Source organism: Sciurus vulgaris, assembly GCF_902686455.1.
Source record: "Sciurus vulgaris genome assembly, chromosome: 3".
Classification (NCBI taxonomy): Eukaryota; Metazoa; Chordata; class Mammalia; order Rodentia; family Sciuridae; genus Sciurus; species Sciurus vulgaris.
The window spans coordinates 180,134,458-180,155,508 of NC_136463.1; the positions used below are offsets into that span (position 1 = coordinate 180,134,458).

At 47.5% G+C, this 21,051-nt stretch overlaps 1 protein-coding gene across 1 annotated transcript in view; it reads right to left on the reverse strand.

Moving 5' to 3' along the window:
- DNER (delta/notch like EGF repeat containing) overlaps nt 1-21,051 on the reverse strand; it is a 299,024-nt gene that overhangs the window by 172,976 nt on the left and 104,997 nt on the right. The window contains exons 2-4 of the mRNA XM_079132624.1: nt 6,283-6,582; nt 3,531-3,625; nt 1,090-1,256 (exon numbers count right to left, since the gene is read on the reverse strand). Coding sequence (XP_078988750.1) covers nt 1,090-1,256; nt 3,531-3,625; nt 6,283-6,582 — 562 coding nt within the window. The remainder of the gene's footprint in view (nt 1-1,089; nt 1,257-3,530; nt 3,626-6,282; nt 6,583-21,051) is intronic.

Sequence of the window (21,051 nt, forward strand, 5' to 3'; positions counted from 1 at the left end):
CTACTCTTCCCAGCTGCATTTCCAAAGGTTGAAAAAGGACCATCTTATCAGAAGAGTGCCAGTCACATGTAAAGTGAAACAAATTATGTGAAGCTGAGTATTTCTCATCTCCCTTTATCTTCATTACAATGTTTATAATATGCACAAATCTAGGATCAGTCAGAATGTATATTTTCCATTTATTTAGCAAAATGTTTAATGTAGATCAGAAAAATAGAGAAAGCCCCCGGGAATAGTCCCTAACATCTGTAACTTATGCTTTTGCAACCATTATCTCATCTAACCCTCCCACCGCCTCCTGAGATAGGCATGCACCCCATCCCATCCTCCAAAAGAGGACAACTAGAATGCCTGGTTGGACAGGAGAAGGTGTGAACTGCAGGAACAGGAAACTGGTCGGTTGCATGAGACTGGGAGGGGTAGATTCTACACTTCAACTTGTGTCTTTGCATGGATTCTGCAAGATGAACTAAGCACTAATAAAGTTCCTAATATCAGCAAAGTGAAGGGGCTAGAGTCACAAGTTCCACCTGGAGTAGTGCCCTATGCCGGGTGAGGGGCTAGGACAACTGACAAAATATGGTCAGAACGCACTGTCAGGGAAAAGGTCGTCCTTAGGAAACTGTCCAAGTGCAGTCCTTGGGAGTGGGCCTGGGGAAGGGAACCTGGGAGCTTTGCTTTCTGAAGGCCATTTCTACTCCACAGAGGAATTTGAGAACATCTATCTGGATGTGTGACAAGTTCAAGGAGGTTAAATTACAGAGGCAAGAAAGTGTGAAAGTTGCAAGTGGCTCATTCGAGAGCAGAGGGTGTGAGGCCAGGGGACCCAGAGGGAGCTGTAATCCTTCTGGTGACAACTGAACAAGTGGCTCAGAATAGTCTCTGGGACCCAGGCCCCTGCTTCCTCCACTTTGAGCCACATAGGAAATATTACCAATTTTGATTCTGAGTAAAGCCATATTTAAAATGGAGGAAACTATATTGATATCTAGAATTCATATTGTCTGGACAAAATTTCCCGTCTATGTCCAACACCAACCAAGGTTGAGCTGAATCGGATACGGTGCGGAGGAGACCACTGCGACTCACCAATGAAGTGATTGTGCCCCAGAGTGAGCATCTCCTCCAGTAGGACAAGGCCCCCGGGAGCCTGGAGCAGGGTCACGCTGCGTCCGTCTATGAGGGAGCACTGCTGAAAGCCCGTGGCGGTGACCTTCCATAGCAAAATCAGCGAAGCGGCGGCGTCCTGCCGGATCCTGAAAACAGGAATGATGTCATTGGAAAATCCCTTCCCGAACATTCGTCCCAGAACCAATTCATCAAGTTAAAACTAAAGGCAACGTGCACATCCACGGGGTGTCAGGAAGCTGAGAGAAGCACCACGTGGACGCGTACCCCAAGTTTTCCCACATTTACTAGGAATGTCTACCTCCCTCCTGTTTAAAACCCACCCCCAATAACTAAGGTAACAACTTTAAAACATGATGAGCGTACACTGAGTTCTTCTGCAGACAAGTCCTTTGATAACCACACAACATAGGGTCCTGCTTAACTGTACCACAAGTGTGCCCTCAGCCCTGCGCCACCCCTGAGTTACTCTGCCCAAACGAGCGGACAGGGTCGCTCACCCTGCTTCAGGCCTCTCTGGTTTCTGGTGGTTTTCAGGATGCAATCCAGAGAATGGGGGGCCATCAGAGGCCCTCCACCCCCATCCCAGCCCCTCTCAGCCACTGCTCCTGCACCTCATCCCAGCAGCCCAGCGCTCTGGCAGGGAGAAGGTGGGTCTCCTCCCAACCCAGTTCTCTCTGGCTCCCTAGCTTCCATGCGTCTCCACCCAGGAAGCAGACACACATTCAGCCCATACATTTCCTCCATCCCTCCACGCTGGCAGCAGCCCATTCGCCCTTTGTCCCAGGAGGACTGGGCTCCAGTGTGCGCTCTGCAGAACTGTTTCCCAAGAACAGAGCTCCAGCTCACAGCAGAGGGCTCAAAAAAGTTGGGTAAAAACAACTGCTGCATGAACAAATAACATCGTAAGGGGCTAGGAAACCCCACGTGTGGATTTGCGGTGCTCACAGATCATTTGGCATTCCGATCTTGCTCAGCCTGGGAAAAACTGACATTTCTGTCCAGTTCTACAGCCTAAGAGGGTTTCAGAGAAGGTCAGGTTTGTTGAGAGAGAGAAAAAAAAAAAGCGTTTAAAGGGATTCAAGACCAAAATGATTCAGACAGGCTTATGAAAGTCCAGTAGCACCATCTGGGCAAGGAAGGCCTGGGAGATGGTTTCTTAAAAGGAAACTAGTTAGTAACTAGCACTAGCACTGCTCTGGCTCCCTAGGGCCGCTCTGGACCTCAGGCTTTCAGCTGTTATGAGCACAGAAACCTTGAGGACCAGGGTCCCCCTGCTGGTGGAGCTGGGGGTGGCCTCAAACCCCTGTGGGGACATTACTCCTATGTCCAAGTCTGCTACCCTTTCTGGCTCTTCCCCTACCAGACTAACTTTGGGACTTGGGGAGGAGGGCACAGGGGCACTATAACCAGGTCCCCCTTCCAGACGCCACTGATTGGAAAGCAAGATGGGTGAAAAGGACCTACATTCATGAAAGGGGACTATAGTGCATTGACATGGTTGATCAGGACCTCGTGTCCCCAACCTTGTAAAATCCCCAAAGACTGGACAGCAAACATCCCTGAGATTGCATGAGTAGTATAAAGGAGGACAGGCAGAGCGGGTGTCAGCCAGGCTGGACACTGTGGTGCTGATTCTACCCATACTCCCCCGACTGTGGGCAGGTATGGATTTCTCTGAAGCAGGAGAGCTGACTTCCCGCTGCCTCTTCTCCATCTCCCCCGTCCACCCCCATACCATGGGAAGTCTGTGATTTGAAAAAGCTTAAAGTTAAGACAAAACAAAACCCTGAGTTGCTTGCTTTTAAGGAGCAAATTGTAATGTGTGAATTTTAAATTTGAGGTAAGTCATGCAAATGAATTTAACAAATGGTCTATTAATGTCTTAAGAGGCCAATAATTTGGGAAGCCACAGTCATGTGGGAGATGAGGAACCTGGCTCCAGGTCTCATCTGAGACCTTGGGGCTTTGTCCCCCACCTTAGGCTCAGCCAATCCAATCTTCCCCTTCCGCATCTCCAGCCCATGGATCCCAACCCTGATGTCCTCCCGCGTGACAGCTTCTACTCTGTTCATGAGTCTGCAGGCCAGGTGAGTGGATGGGCCCCACCCAGCACACAGGTGCTAGTGCCAACCTTAGCAGCTGTTCCTCTTTGTTCTGTGGGAGTGGGTGGCTTGGGGGCTGCTGTGTTTTTGCAGGTTTGGGTATTGGTTTTGTTCCGCAGGACCCGGGATTGAGCCCAGGGTGCCCTACCACTGGGCTATATCCCCGCCCTTTCTATTTTATATGGAGCCGGAGTCTCGCTAAGTCTCCCAGACTGGTCCTCCTGGCCCGCCTCCGGAGGCCCAGGTGTGCGCCACCGCCCTACAGTCTTAACGGATTTCAACTGAGAATCTCCTTACTTTACTGAGGTGTTCTGTGGCACTTCGAAGGACACCAGGCGGCCACCTGCAGAGCTGTTAGAGCTGGCGTTCCCACAGGCAATGTCTGGGACCACCTGGAGAAAAGGAGGACACACTGTTGGGCTGACCGCGGCACAAGACGACGTCACAAGCCCAACTCCATGAGCCGCCCCTGCGCCTGTCCAGGATGAGGCTGCCGCCGGGCTGGAAGGGGTGTGTGCAGCCCTAGGGCCCGGAGACAAGAGGGAGCCTTGCCACCCAACTTCACGAACCATCGAACCATCGACTGCGGGTTTCCAGGACTTTAAAAACAGACAGATGCGCTATGTTAGGAAAAGAGGCAGGGCCCCACTCCCTGCCTCTTTTCCTCTCTGTTCCTCGTGCATCCCGGCACTGACAAGGGACTGAACGCTTACAGAACAGGGGAATCAGGGGATCGTGGGTGCCAGCGGTAGTGCCCAGGAGAGCACACCTCACACCTGCTCAGATGAGAAGCACCTGGTTCAAATGACGGTCCCCTGTGCCAAGGGGCAAGGCAGCCCACGCAGGGAAGCTGCCCTCCTTTATCCTTGAGGGCTGAATCTACATTTTTAGATTTAATTAACTAGTTAACGAATTAATGTTAGAAGGAGTTGGTGGGGTGTGGGAGGCTGTGCTCATCACCGACAGTGACCCCACTTAGGCTGTGTCCAGGGAGGTGCTCTGACCAATCTCCCCCCACATCTGATTACTGTTCTCACTCAGGGCAGTGAAAACAGACAGGTGTTAAAATGAGTCCCCATCACAGAATCAACTGAAAACCATAGAGAACCAGTCAGCTACTTCACCCAGGGCCCAACACTTAGAATTTATTTGCCAGAACACCCTAGAGTTAAAAACTATGGCCAAAAACCTTTGATCCTCAAAGACATCCGACTTGTTAAATTTGTGTAACAGACAACTGGTAGCTGAGTTTTAGTCCTCTAAGGTCCAAGTAGCTCCACGTTTTCAAAGCGGCATTACTTCATGGAAAGGGGAAGTCCAAGCACGTCCCTGTGTTTCCTGCTGACCCTTCTAACCTGCTTCTTCCACAGCCCCGGAGCCCAAGACCCAGGGCATGACTACGAGATGGGGTGTTTCTTTTTCACACTTTCCTTCTGAGGATACCATGACTTTAAATAAAGAGATTGAAATGGCTGGTTGGGGAGAGATTTTCTTTAGAGGATGCTTCCCTGATAAACTTGGAATCAAATCTAGTTCACATTCAATAAATGCGTCATCCCACAAGGAGGTATTAAAATCCTAACTTCAAAGCACTTATTAAAAGTCTGAAACCAGAACCAGTACAGCTCTTTAGGTAGCTGGAAACACTGCCCTACAGCCTGAATGAGGCCTTCGTGGACTGAGCAGCACTGCAAAGAAGTGGGTCAACTGGTTAGCATGCAAGAAACTAGCAGAAGAAACTTCGCTGCTCCTTTACAATAGCAGGGAAATTTCTAGACACATTCCTCGACTCTAATACATGCTTCACAAACCATGTGCTTTTCTCACTTACGCTACAAAACTTGTAATAATAGACCACCAGGTTTATACGAACCTTAGATACATAAAGTATAAGATGTGGAGTGGAATTATACTACCCATGTCGCCTCAGATTCACAATGTGGATCTGCTTTCCAACTCTTCTAGTCAGCAAAATTATACTTCATGTCAACTTTTAGAGGTCTGTCAAAAAATCCTCAGGAGGGGACTTATTTTGGTACCTGAGATTGAACCCAGGGGTGTTTAACCACTGAGCCACATCCCCAGAACTTTTGTACTTTTTGTTTAGAGACAGAGTCTCACTAAGTTGCTTAAGTCCTCACTAAGTTGCTGAGGCTGGCTTTGAACTCACAATCCACCTGCCTCAGCCTCAGGAGTCCTTGGGACTACAGGCATGCGTCACCATGCCTGACAGGGTGAGACTTCTGAAGAGATTGAAGATATAAGCCAAAACCTGATGGAATAAATCCCATGGAAATACTGCAAGGTATCAAAAATAGAACCTAAACAGTAGTAAGATAGTAGAAATAATCAGGCATAATGCTGTGCTATGATATAAAGGTTTGTGTCCTCCCAAATTCACAGCTCGAAATCCTGCTCCCCAGGGTGATAGTATTGGGAGGCAGGAACTTTGGCAGATCATTAGCTCATGAGGGGAAAGCCCTATGCATGGGACTGACTTCCTTAAAAATGAGGCCTGAGGGATCCCAGTCTCCCATGAACCAACCAAGTGAGGTTACAGCCAGAAGGCACTTCTGTAAATAAGTGGGCCTTCCCCAGACTCCAAATCTACCCTGATCTCAGACTTCCTGGTCTCCAGAACTGTCAGGAATCTGTTGTTAAAAGTCACCTAGTTTATGTGGTTTTGTTACAGCAGCCCAAACAGACTAAGACATACCCCAGGAAGGGCAATTAGCTCAACAATGTGAGGTCCTATAATACATTGGATTAATGACTCTACATTGAGGTGTCTGCCCCCAAATCCAAGATTATCTCACAGAAATGTATGTGGACATCATTCTAGAAAATAATCTCATTCGTTTGGTTTTCACTGGTTCTTTTTATGCTCAGATAGCCATGATTCACACAAGTACAGAATAAGGCCAGCCACGTTTTTGCTCCATAGGTAACTTAGAGGTCTTCCATTTTTATTGCTCATATAAGAACCACTAGAATCATCTAAATGTTTCTGGTTTCTTACATAAAAACATATGCCATAGGCTGTTCTCACCTCTACTTGATCCCACTTCATTTCTACAACTTTCTGCCCTGTTTTCGGCTGCCAGGTTGGCAGTGTCACTGTTGCCTGAGAGCGTGGCAGGACCATGTCAGGCTCCTGGGTGGCAGGGATGGGCTGCAGCTGTCTGGGCACCATGGACTCTGTCCAGCCAGAGGCCGGGAGACTGGGAAGTGCCTGCTCACAGTTGAGACCTTCATAGCCCTCCTCGCACACGCAGAGGTAGCCATCGCTGCTGCTGCTGCTGCAGTTGCCATGGTGACAGGGGCTGCTGGCGCAAGGATCTGCAAGAAGCTGAAACGAGACCATAAATGGGTCAATTATTCCCTCCTAAGAAAAGTGGTGCGATTGCTGGGAAATTAGCTCCTGGTCTCAGAGTTACCGTGTTGTGGAAAGGCTGCTCTGTGGAACGCACTTTCTCAATTCTGTGTGCTTCCCAAGGTTGTCCCAACGTTGACCTTGCTGCAGAGAACAGGCCCCCAGCCTGTGAGGCTGCAGTGGAGAACAGCCTACCCCAACCCCAAAACCCTAAAGAGTGATGATTTCAGGAACCCGTTATTGGGAAGAAGTTTCTAAAACAAAAATTGTTAAAACCGAGGCTTATTAGGAAAAAAAAAGATTTTGACATCTGTAGCTGTCTGTCATGACGAACAGTTTCAGGAATCTAAATTGGAATCTCCTTTTTCATATCCTGGACCTTTGAAGGACTTCCTCAGGAGCAATGATGGACCAATTTATTGGTCCTACAGAACGGGCTTACCTGGGTCTCACAATTTCCTTGGCAACACTTTTTAAAGTGCTGCTTTTGAATTAAAGGTTTCTGGAACATTCCGTTTGCATGGCAGTTGAAGCTGGAGGGGGGGAGGTGCTTAGGAAGAATCTAATGAAATTTTTATCTCATTATTTTGGAGGGTGATTACAGAGACATGTGACCCCACTAGATAACGGAAGATAAAAATCTGGGCATCTGTCTTCACAGTATGCTTGTGTTCTGAGTCCTTTGCCACTGACCTCTGAGGGGCCATTTGTTGGTACTTGGGGATACTAGAAAACAATGGGAGAAGATCAGCTGCTCCCCTGTAGACGGCACAAGGGTGCAGGTATGCTCCCAGGACTATTCATTTATGATTTGCTTCTGCGATAAGAGAAATTAGATCTCTGGCTGCCATATCCTGGGCTTTTCAGAGTTGATTGCAAAACAGAATTCAGTACAGAATAGATGAAGGGAAATGGGACCCTCGAGTCTCTTGTTGAAATGAGTTCTCACACATAAACACGCATGGAGAGAATTCTACAGGGTGAAACGGCTACTCCTCCTGCCTATTATCCTCATCTAACAATTTCCAACCAACTCTTTAAGGAACTGAAAGGGATTTGGGATTGAATCAAATGAAGCTCCAAAACACCACATTAATTCTGTGCTATCACTTGGCAATTCCATCACAGAATCTCAGATAAGAGTGGCTGGGATAGTCCCAGAAGAGAATATTTAAACCATCAATAATTTAAAATATTTATAAATTTATCAAATCAAAGTAAAACCCTAACTCTTTCCAGGGAAGACAAAACCCTTGCTGATCTGGCCCCTTCCTCCCTTCTGAGGTCCTCTCCTCCCATGGACCTTCCTCCTCCCCTGCACCCTCCCCTCTCACTTTTTGTCTCTGGACGGTGCCAAGTGCATTCCCACCCCAGGGCCTTTGCACCTGCTGGCCCTCTGACGGGGATGATTTTTCTCCCAGACTTGGCATGGTTCTCTACCTCATTTCCTTTAGTTCTCTACACGAGTCTTATCACCTCAGAGAAAACTTCCCTCACTCCCCAATCTAAAAGAGTCCCTTTTGTATCCCATAAAAACGTTAGCTCCATGAATACAGGGACTCATCTGCGCCATGGGCTGCTCTCTCCCCAGCATGCCCAGGACACAGGATACACAGAAGGACTTTAAAATGAATGCTGAAAGAGGGAAACACGGATTGATTGATTGATATTTGAGAAGCAGTGTGTGCTGGGGAGGATGTGAATCGCTCATTTGGTCACGACGTTAGCTCGCTGCTGATTTATTTTTAGGAAGGACTCATGGAATGGTACCACCTCAAGAATCATTTGACGGGAAGAAGAAGGAATTTAATTAGCTAGATCAAAGAGGACGATAAAGCCATGCTCCATGAATCAACTTTAAAAAGTGCACTGCCGCTGCACTGCCAGGGTGGGGGCACCACGCGGAGGCCAGAGAGGTCCTGTGGCCTCTGCTGTTGTCACACCCTGCTGCCGACAAGGGCTCATCCTGGGAGAGCAGGGGCCTCCCAGAAAGAGGCGCCAGGCAGAGCAGGACCAACGCCCGCCCTCCTGGTAACGGCCACCCACTGCCCACCTCGTGGCTCTGGATCCCCAAAGAGCACTTTTGTGTGGCAGTTCCTCGTGCTCCCCAGAGCTGGCGCCGGCCTCCCTGTTCAGAAACGGAAGGGCAGAGGCAGAGAAGGGCCCACCACAGCCAGGATGAGGCCCCATCCTCTGACGTCCATATTTGATACCAAATTATTATTATTGCCCAAAGGATTTCCTGTGCAGAAAGCAGAAGGCAAGGGTTATATTTATGGAGGAGACGAAAACACGGAGGCCTTAAATGTGGGTGAATTAAAACCACCTCGAATGCTCTCTTAGAACAAAGGCGGACGAGGAGACTGCTCAGCGGATCCTGGCCGAGGTCTTCCTGAGTGCCAGGGAGGGTGCCAGGCCTGGGGCCATCAAGGTTCATCCTCCAGCCTCTCAGGCATTTATCAGCCATAATTTTGTACTTGAGGCTTGGCAAGGACTTTTACTCAAAATAAAAGTCAAAGTTTTCACAAAGTCTTACTGGTCCTATGTGATCCACCCAACCCCTGGCTCTTGAGCCTCCTCTCCTACTTCTGTCCCCCCACTGTTTCCCCAAGTCCCCAGGCACCCACCTGCCTCAGGGCCCTTGCACCTACTCTGCCTGCAGTACCCTTACTGCTCACGGCTGCCTTGAGCCTCCTTCAAGTCTTTGCTCCAATGCCACCTCTGACAAGGGTGTCCCCAAGCAACCTATGTGATGGTGCAGTCTCCAACGCTGTCACTGTTGACTCTCCTCTCTTCGGTTTATTTTTTCTAAAACATCTGTCATTTAACCTATTGCGTTAGGAAAAAAAAAAAAAAAAAAAACGAATATACTTTCTCTCTTCCACCCCTGGAACGCAGCCTGGAGAGAGCAGATTCCTTCTCCTCCGTCTTGTTTACCTGAGGGTCTCCACGCCCGCTCCAGGCACGGGGAGGCTGCTGAACACATGCTGCGTGAGCCCAGGAGGTGCGCTGCTGCGTCGGACCAGTCGGGCTCTCCAAAGTCCAGTCCGGGGTCTTGAGAACATAAGCTAAAGGGAGCCGTCAGTGTCCCCACTGCAGTGTTTCCAAGTGACTTCCAATCTGAGCCGGGAGCCTGTCGCCTGGAGCAGGAGGGCAGCCAGCGCAGCGGCAGCCCTCGCCTGGAGAAGGGCAGGGCTGCTGCTCCCCCACCCACGCCGCCCCTGTCCTGAGACGCGCGGGCACCATTGCAGCAGGCACAGGTGCTTGCAGGCAGAGCCGGTGGCCCAGGACAGTCCCCATGGCAACGCCCAGTCTACCATATCCAGACATCAGCCCCACAGGACAGGGGATGGAGCTGGAAGGGCGGCGTGAGAGTCGACAATGCCACAAGGTCTGTGCCTGGGCGGTGGAGATGACGGGAAAGTACATTCACAGGGGACAGAGAGGGACGGGAAGGCCAGCGCTGCACTCCAGGAAGCACAGAAGATGAAAGCCAAGAGTTAACCGCCAAGCGTGCAAGTCTCTGAAAGGATTCGGAGCAGTGGATGATGTGGTAGAAGACACACACCCACATCCATACACACAAGCACACACATGCAAGCACACATGCACACACGCACACACATGTACACACGCACACGTGCACACACGCACGCACACAAACACATGCATGCACGAACACACATGCAAGCACACACGCACACGTGCACACACGCAAGCACACACGCACACATGCACACACACATGCAAACACATGCACACACTGCAAACACACATGCACACACATGCAAACACACACGCACACATGCACACACGCATGCATACACACATGCAAAAACATGCACACAGACAAACATGCACACACGAACACACATGCAAACACACACGCACATGCACACACCTCAGGCTGCAAAGCAGGGGATTAAAGCATCGTGGGGCATCGACTCCTTTTTTGAACTCGTCATTTCATCTCACGCAGCTTCCTTGGCTTGAGTGAGTTGTGTCACTAACAAGGGCAACTATCTGCCACCAATCTCTCAGGCTTCAGACTAGTTCCATCTAAAAATTTGTCTGTTTTACTTCACAATGGCAAATATAAGACAAAATGTGAGATTAAACTTTAAGCAAAACCCTGGCACCCTGAGCATTTGCCGGAAGTGCTTGTCTGAGCACACAGTGTCTTTTTAAGCAGTATTTTATCTCATAGTGAAAAAGTCCTGTTGTAGAGGTCACTGCTCTCAAATCCCATTAAGTCTGAACTAGAAGCAGGTAATAACCAAACTGCCAAAATGTGTAATGAGGCAAAATATCATAATTAATAGACCTGACTTTGGGAATACTCAAAAACTAACAGGTGAGGTTTTAGAGCTGTAATTTCTAGTTTCTAATGATGGTGGAAATGATTAAGCTTCTGTAATACCAGCTATAATAAGGAGTAAGGAGAGAGCCAACGGGCTAATGGTTTTCTGCTTGCAGGTCACCAACAGCCTCATTTATTAAATGCTGTATGTTTGCTGCATCAGATTAATTTTCTATATAAGCCAATTTTTTTTCACATCATAGAACTAACCCAAAGTTGTTCTCTTCATGTTCATCTTCCACTTTTTATCTGTGTCAAATAATTTACACTACCTCCAAGAGCACACACAAGGGGGCCGGGCCCAGAGTGAGGGGGAGCCCAGGCCTGAGCAAAGGTGCCTGCCAGCCTGGAGCTGGTGGCTCCAGGGCAGTCACAGTGTGACACTGTAGCCGTGGCCTGTTTTCTGGCCTTAAACTGTCTGCTACCCATGCTTCTGGCAATAACCACGTCCCCTGCAGCTTACAAACAGAAGCACGAAAGGTCAGAATTAAAAGAGATATTTAAAAGGTCCACTTACAGCCGTTAGATGTAATAAGTGGAAGTTAAAGTCTTCTTCAGAGTGTGATCGTGTGTGCCTACGCTACCTGGGTGGGCCTGGTGGATGGCACCTGCGACTCCCTTCCCAGGGGCCCTTGCAGGACACATTAAAGAACTGGCCACCTTTGCTGCTTGCTGCCCATCTCGTACTTGGCAGAAAACGCAACATGCTGACCAGGAGTTCAGGCGACACTCATCAAGCACGTGTGATGTGAGGGCCAGGGTGCCCAGGAGGGGGACCAGGAGGAGGACCCGAGCTGGTGCACGCATGCTCACTTGGGTGGCTCTGTCACCTGCACGCCCGGCTTCTGTGCACACCCAGCCCTCCTCTACGTGAAACTAGACCAGCTTCAAAGTTCTCCGCTGAGACGGAGGAGTGACGCGAGAAGGTGGCACACAGGTCTCCCAGCCAGTCTCTTTTAGAATGACAGTAGTAGCTTCCAACAAAATCAGCAGCAATGGGTGCTCCGGAGAGAAGAGGTGGCCAGGAGTTTTCTGATGGAAAAGAGAGCTGGCGGGGCAGCCCTGTTCTGCACAGCAGGAGGCGACTTGGGCCACACTGCTCACCTGCTCCAGACACACGGCCCCACGCAGTCAGTGAGGGGCTGGCGGGGGCGGGACCGAGGTTCTGTGGACAGCCACTCAGCTTTCATTTCATTCTTGTTCCAAAGGCCCAGAGAAGAACCGAGCAGACCAGAGTCCACCCACCCTCACTTCCGCCCGCGCTCGGTGGGCAGTCATCCTGGGAGTGGGGCACCTCCGAGGAAACCCAACCCAACGCAGCCAGGAGACTCGCCAGCTCCAGGGGAGCATGTGACGTGACTGCCACCATTTGCATATTGATATGGTTTGGGCTGGGTGTGAGGTGTCCCCAAAAGCTCGCCTGAGAGAGAGGGCAAGAAGGTTTAAAGGAGAAATGACTGGGCCGCGAGAGTCTTAACCCAACCAGTGACTGAATCCCCGAGAGGGATTGCTGAGTGGTAAGGAGTGGCGGGGTGTGGCTGGAGGAGGCGCGGGGGAGGCCTGGCTTTGCGGTGTATATTCTGCACCTCAAGGGTGGGGATTTTCTCTCTGCTTCCTGATCACCACCATGTGAGCTGCACTCTCCCGCCTGAGCCCTGAGGAATGGAGCCAGCCTTCTATGGACTAAGACCTCTGAAACCGTGAGCCTCAAATCAATTTTCCTCCCCTAAAATTGTTCTGCTCAGATCCTTCAGTTCCAGCAGCGAAACAGCTGACTAAAACACGTACGATTTGTCTCCCAGGTTCATGGCTGGAGTGATGTCGAGGTGGTGGGACCTTTAAGAGGTGGCGCCGAGTGCGAGGTGCCTAGGTCATTGGGAGTGCTGCCCTCAGAAGCAACTGATGTGGGGTCAAGGATCCCAGCTGCTCCCTGGCTACCTATCTCACCATGTGACTTCTCCCTCTTATAGGTGCAACCAGTGATGCCATCTGCCATGGTGTGACCCAGCCAAAGGAGCCCTCACCAGAGGCTGAATCAATGGGGCTACTGATCTCAGATGTGGAGCCTCCAAACCTATAAGCTCAATAAACCTCTTCTATATAAACACTCGGCCTCAGGCATTTCATCATAGTAACAGAAAACAGGCCAATACTAGTACTGCCCTGATCACTGAGGGGACACAGGAGTTATGAGTCAGAAGGACATAACAGAAGAGGAATTTGTATGTGGTGTTCGTAATAAGCAGAATGGACTTATTTTGTAATTTAAGCAGCAGGATCAATCAAAGAACTTTAAATATGTATCTTGATGTGATGTTAGTATTCTAGGAAGAGAAAATGTCAATTAAACAAAGAACAAAACAAAAGGCGTAAAGCAGGGTTTCTCAACCTTGGCACTACTGACACTTTGTCATGGGAAGCCACCTGCACAGGCCGGATGTTTAGTAGCCTTTTATTAGATGCCAGTAGAATCCCTCCCTGAGACATTGCCAGTGTCCCCTGGGCACATATTATCCCCAGTCGAGACTACCACTTTAAAGACATTGATGTATTTCATTCCAATAGTAACTTTTTTAAATCCACATGACTCCATAATATAAAGTTAAAAGCAACCATATGGTGAAGATATGTACACCCAGTACCAAGGTCTAAATCCCTTATTACACGAGGAATTCCAGAGATCAGGAGGAGGTAAATGCCGCAGTAAAAAAAAAAAAAAAAAAAAAAATAGAGAAATCAACCAGCAATATGCAGAATGATTTTGACAGAAGCATGCTATTTTATTTCATGTTAAATACAAAGCATAATGTTGTGTGTTTATTTGTATCTATATGAAAGGAAAGGGGGAAGGAAGGAAAGAAAAGGAGAAAGGAAAGCAAAATGGATCACTGTTTTAGTAATTAGTCTGAGTAACAGAATCAGTTGAGGAACTTTTCAAAATGCAGATTTCCCCAGCTCCAAGCTGTTAATCGGAAACTCAGACTAGAAGCCTGTATCTTTCAACATTCCTCAGATGATTCTGATGCACCTGGTCCAAAAACCAAAATTTAGAAATTGTTGTTATAAACCAAGGGCTGAAAAACTACACCCATGGGCCAAATCCAGTCTGTTGTGGTAAATAAAGGTTTACTAGACTCAACCTTGGCCACCTGTCTGTGCCTGACGCTGGCACACAGCACCAGCACTTGAGCGGTTCCAAGAGACTATCTGGCCACAAACCCTAGGTGACAGTTATTGCTTGGCCCTGGCCCTTTAGTTCACCATCCCCTGATCTAGGTGGCATGGACTTGGAGATCAATATGTAAGAAAGAAAACAGGTAAGTGGGCTCACCTGGAAGACTTCAAAGAAGGACATCATCTTGAGCAGGGCAATATAAATTTGATAACAAGAACGTCTATTTTTCTCTCCCTACCAACTCCCTTATTGGGCTGGCATAAACCAAATGATTAAATAACAGAAGGAACTTTTGCAGTACAATTTATTCTTCTAATCATCGTTACGTGCAGGAATGTGGCATGAATGTGACAAGAATGAATCTTGTCACTAAGAAAGGAATACTTCCTCTACCATGAAGCAAGACCACATGAAGGGTCATATCCCCATCATCCCTTCCACGGAAGGAATGTGGGTCCTCCCGCTACCTTCCCACCATCAACTGCACCAAATGCACGTGAGTGATGGGCAGCCCAGTGCCCAGGCTAAACACAGAAATAGGTGGAATCCCGGAGGAGAATGGGAAGGGAAGGGCCCAGAGTCCAAGGGGCCTGGACCAGCAGGAAAATGTCCGTCCGCATCCACCAGCTGGGAGAGAGCACAACAAGGTGACTTCCGAGCTTAGCGTGTAGAGTTACTGGAAACTGAGAATGAGCAAGAGCTACCCTGAGAGCCATGATGCTGGAGAGAGCCTGGGCTTCCACCCACGTGGGCATGACCTTGGACAGGGCCAGGAACCTGCCTGGGCTCAGCGTCCTCACTTTAAAAAAGGATGGGACCAGAGAGCTGGAATGTCCTTGGATTTCCTAGCACTGTGTTTCTGCGTTGGATGGAAATAGTAATCACACCGGTTATAAGTGTCATCTTGGAGCTAAAAGGGAAACGAACAATGTTGAGGTCCAACTTTCACAGTATTTTGGTCTTAAAAAGGAATTTTTCCCACTTTCTTCAATAAAGATCTCAACTACATTCCACACCAACTGCTTCCTCGCTGGGAGTAAAGATATGAAAAAGCAAATCACTGGGTTCTCATGCCAGGAGTGCACCCAGCCAAGAACTGCAGCCCAAGAACTTCTTACCAGATCCAAACAATAAAAATTCTCACTCACTTCACTGAACCAGAACATTCCTGTGTCTTGATATTTTTTAATTTCTGTGTTAGGTGCTGTTTATCTACTCAAAAAAAATTATTCAAAGACTGACCTGGGCAGTCGATATTTGAGTCAACCCTCTTGAAACCAGACTGTCCTGATTTGGGCATGTGTATTGAGTCAATTTTGTAGGAAACTGCAAGCACATTCCAACTTGTGACTTTGAAATAAATGCATTAAAAATAAACTCTTAGGTGTCTAATTGTTTCCCACTTTCTCAAGGTGTGTCTAAAACATGCTGCATTTTGAAATCATCTTGAACTCGCAGTTTGTTGCTTTAGCCTGGTTAACAGCACAGTCAGCCGTCATCCTGAAGAATCTAAGCCCTGCTCAGTTGTAGATGTTTCAAGAATTGAATGCATTTTTCTTCAAGAACCGGCATGCCGTCTGTCCCTGGGTTTCCATATTTAACTCCGTGCTCACTACCCTCACTAGCACTAGCCAGGCACTTCAACCTCAAATGACTTCTCCTCCTTCTCCTTGTTATTCAAAGACCAGTTTCTGGAATCAGGACTTCGCTGCAAAACAATTCTAGTGCATTTATTTTGGTTTCCTATCTTATGGAAGTCACTCACGCCCTGCGGCCAACTCTTTTTATGAAATAACAATGCCATGGATATAGGAAACTGTCAACCTGCCTCTCCCTGCCTGCTCAGGAAAGGAGCCTGCAGCGCCCTGGGAATTAAACTCCATGAAGACTGCATGATCATCTAAGTGGTAGAGGAAAAAACCTCTGATTAAATGCCCAGAGAGAAGGGACCCCAAATATTGAAGTGCTCTAATTCTTTTATTCTTAATAGGTATAAATAACAAGTAGCTCTAAAATGGGGTAGCAGAGCTGGAAAACCATGCACACAGGAAGCGCTCAATAGACATGGACTGTCGACACAGAGACGGCACTCTTGCCTTTGGATGGTCCACCTACAGCATTGGCCACCAGGTAGTGTTCTTCCACATTCGCTCTGCTCAGCAGCCCAGAAAGCTTAATAGTTGTTAGGGAGGTCTACGGTGTCTGTGAAACTAGGAGCAAGAGCACACAGTGGGGTCCCCTTACTTTGGGAAAGGCTTTTGATTTAAGCTATACAAGGCCAGGTGTGCTTGTGGACCTGGCTGACCTTCTGATTATTTTGAGGTGTGCTTTTCTCTCTGCAAAATTCCCCCTACTCTCTTTTCAGTTTTTTTTAACCTTAAGTGGAAGCAATTGCTCTCGTTTGAATACCCATCTGCTCCCAGGGGTAGGACAAAATCAGTGATTCTGTAGATAAATCTAAAGTTGGAACAGTGGCAAATATTGCCCAGGCTCATTCACCTGGAGATGAGCCTTCCATAGACAGCAGGCTTCCTGTGGGCAGCCTTGCTGAGAAAAAACTAAAAAGGAAAGAAAGAAAATTCAAGGCATCAAAAAAGGAAGCCCTGGGTCTCCAGAAGCTCTTGCTTTTAAATCAACAAGTGCCAAGGACTCATGTCCGTCAGTCTTCTCCCTGCATGCAGGAACGTTCTCTAGCCAGTGACATCTACTGAAAGGCTAGCTTTTTCTTTTTTCCATGAAGAAGCAAAAAATAATAATGATAAAAATAAAAATCTTTATAGTTTGAAAGGCAGAAGAAACAAAAGAAAAAATAGTAAAGGAATATTAAAAAAAAAAAAACAGATCTGGAAGTGGAAGAGTTCATTCTCAAAAGTCCTATGAACTAGAAACTGTGAAGGAAGGAAATGAAGGATGGTCAGCAACAGACAGGAGCCTGCAGCCCAGCAGTTGGGGCAGAGTGGGAGGATGGGGGTGGAATCGCAAGTCACCCTGACCTTGCAGCCCTGTGGACACAGGACAGCCCTACAGAGCTGTCCTTCCATCCATTTTGTCTTACAGGACACAGAGGGGTCACCTCCACCATGGCCAGCTGACTCTTACATCACCAGAGAGCTGGCACCTGTAATTATGTCTGCAGAAGCAGCATAATGGGGTGCTACAGCTTCAGAGACCCTCTATGATACTGATCATCCAAATTATCTCTTTAAAAAATGCAAATATTTAGCATTTCCAATTAAGGCGTGAAATTAGAAGGCTAGAAAAGCCCACGGGGGAAATTGTCAGTAAAAGCATAACCATAAAGAATTAAGAGCTTTTCAGCAAACTAATTTTTGAGCACAGAGCATCTTCCGAATTGTTTTAAGATGGATGATGAAACCAATCTCATTTACTAACACTTGCCAACTGGGACTAGGAGAAATGTTAGCGTATAAAAATTACAGACCTCATGACCTACCTTGCATATGCAAATGCTGCGGGCCCTCAGAAAAGGAAAACTTTAGTGAGGGAAAATTTCACTATTCAGGACGTTTTTATGGGTGCATATTAATTATACAGAATGGGGGGTTTCACTGTGGCATGCTCATGCATACATAAAAACTTGATCAATATCACTCCCCAGGAATGAACAGATGGTCAGGCCCTTCTTCAGCTAAAAATATATTTTAAAAATCAGATAAAATAAAAAAATGCTTCAATTCAGAGGTGAGTTTTGAAAGGGGGCGGGGGGAGAAAGAGAATATTCAAGTTCCAAAAGTGACAAGAGAATTCACACCATAGAAGTATAGCAGAAGACACTGCATGGCCACAGAGATTAGGGACCTGGAAAGAAGACCTAAGGACTGGGGCCTTGGGTCCTGGAAATCACCTGAGAGTGGGAATGTGGCTTGGAGCACAGGGGAAGGAGGCAGCTGTACCTGAGACCACACATAAAGCCAGCAGGCCTCTGTGTCTGTCTAGAAAAGAGAGAAGAACTAGATAAAGTCATGAGTGGAAAAACTGATCTCCAGGATCTTTGGATGAAAAGAGTTGCCCAGGATCAATCAAAGACTCCCATATCAGTGTCCTATGTGGAAAACAATACCCCTCAATGTGACCATCAAAAGCCAAGAAATTAACATTAGAAACTTGTCCAAGATTGGTAGAGTGAGGGAGTATCCCTTCACAGCACAGAGCACAGGAGACACACACAGATGCTTATCATATGACTTCACAATAGAATACTATGAGCTGCGCACGCCTGTAATCCCAGTGGCTCAGGAGGCTGAGGCAGGAGGATCGAGAATTCAAAGCCAACCTCAGCAACTTAGAAGTCCCTACGGAATTTAGCAGGACCCTGTCTCTAAATAAAATATAAAAAGGGTTGGGGATGTGGCTCAGCAGTTAAGTGCCCCTGGGTTCAATCCCCAGTACCAAAACAAACAAACAAACAAACAAACAATATGAGCCAGTGTGCAGACTTATGGGTAAAGGGTCAACAAAACCCTGTCCCCTACTGCACAAATGTCCACCTTGAGATAAAACACAGGACTTAAAATCAATCTGAAACCTGTGTTTCCACACTGTACTCCTTTAACCGACCTGATTAACTGTCCTGTAAGAGGGCTTTTAACAGAAGATTAAAGCTAATAATAGCCAAGGGTTCCAAAGGCTTGCATGATGCCTGGCACAGTTCTCAGTGTCTTCCCAGTACTGACCCATTTAGTCTTCGCTAGAACCCTATAAGGCAGGAGCGTTCATCTGCATATCATCTCTGAGGCTCAGAGACAGACCCTGGCCATGCTCCCACTGCCAGGAACAGGATGAGAATCCTAATCTAAGTAAAACAATGCCATTTCAATCAAAGGTGCATATTCCATCTTTTTTTCTAATATATCAAATCAATCTAAAACTCACAAGGAAGGTGAAAAGACCAAGTATTTTCAAAATAATATTGGAAAAGACTTGTTTTTTATATATCTGTAGTAATTGTAACTTGTGATCCTGTCACAGGGTAGATAAATTGGACAATGTCAGAAGACTGAGCACAGAGATGTACCATATAAAGAAATTTAGACAGAACAGGGAAGGCATTAAAAATTAATGTAGGAAAGATATACTTTTTAGTAAGTGAAATTTGCATAATGGATGATCCTTGTGGCAACATAAATATCTAGTTCATTCCTTGCATGCACACATATCTGCTATTAATTCCACATGTATTTTGTGTCAAAATGTTAAAAATACAACCTCAAAACTTTTAAATCAGGGGAAGGAAAACTACAGCTTACTAGCCAAATCTGCTCATGACCTGGTTTTATAAATAAAGTTTTATTAGAACACTCAATAATTTATTCAGTGCCTACATCTGCTTTCCCAGTTATTATAGTTGTAGATAGATAGGATAGACAGATAGTAAAACAGGCAGGCAGGGCAATGGCCAATAAAACCTTCTCTAAATGTAAAGGACACACCATGAGATTAAGCTATAGAAACATTCCAAACCTTCCAGATTTCTTTGTCCCAGATAGGAGCTGGGGTGGTGGACTGCGTGGGGGTTAAAGGGGAGCAGGGGTGCAGGCTACAGACTCAAGGGCTAAAAGGGCACAGTCAGTCATTATGTTGTGGACCCAACCAATGAAGCCAGAATTAAAGACAGGCAGTCAGTGTGGATAGGTGATCCAGTCAGATGGAGAAAATGGAGGCTGGTTTGGGTCTCAGAAGTTGGAGACCTCCCCTGGGAGATTGAAATGTCAGTGTCTCCAGAGTCCTTTGATCACCAAGTTACCTGCCTATACGACCCCTCCCAAAAAGCTGCAGGCAGGGAGTTGTTCATTAACGCCCCCTGAGCTGCTGCCTGTCTGGACCACTCCATTTGGCCCTTCCCGCTGCCCACCTGCTTCCCATCTGCTTCCCACCTTTTGGCCACCCCACCAGCATCTCCTGGGCCTAGTCACATACTTACACAGGAATGAGATAAGGAGGAAGAGGGCAGGAGAACAAAGAAAGTCTTAAATGTATAAAAGGCGCCGGGCGGGCGCTCTCACTTCTTGGGATACCAGGACACCAGCCACAGTCCCCTTCTCCCTCCTGGGAGAAGTCTGTGTTACTATCTTTTAAATAAAACCTGCTTTCTACGATTGCCTCACGTTCCTCTAATGTTCAAACTTCAACATTTGAGGAAGCAGAACTCGTCACCGAAAACGGCTCTATCACCAAGGATGGTGGCATTTTCCCATACCTGATTAGCACACATCTTAATCAGTGCACCTACCAGTCGCTATATAGCCCTACACTTAAGTGGAAACCTGCTCACAGGCCCCCTCCCACCTCCTGCCCAGAAAGAGCTCTGCTTCTTCTCTTCCCACTTGAATAAATCCTACTCTTTTACACTTGCTCTTCATTGTCTATGGATTTCCTTCTTTGAATTTGTGAGACAAGAACCTGGAAAGAAGTCACAGGCAGGTGGCTGGGGTCTGCTGCAACACTATAGAGTTGTAACACTATAGAGTTGTCAGATCCTGCTCACCACCGCTGAAGAATCCAGTCCTACCAGGTGAGTCCTTAACGCCAGGGGCGCCCCCTGATGTGGGGACCTCACCAGCAGACACAGGGAAGCCGCTTCCATCCCTAAATCTGATCTCAGTTGCAACACGGAAGCTGTGGCCTCAAACACAGCCATACCCCACATAAGGGTGTTTTGGTCAACAACACAGCACACATACAACAGTGGTCCCACAGATCACAACCACCAGAACTGGAGCACAGCACTGAAGAAGGGGCCAGAGAAGAGGAAGCTGCAGGAGAAGGAATGTGAGAAGCCCAGGGAGAGTCACAGCGAAGGTGTAGCAGAAGCTCTGCAGACCTGGACAAGCTCCTTGAAAGGTCTGAGAACACGAGCTGGCGCAGCAAGGTCTTCATTCACAGAAGTGTT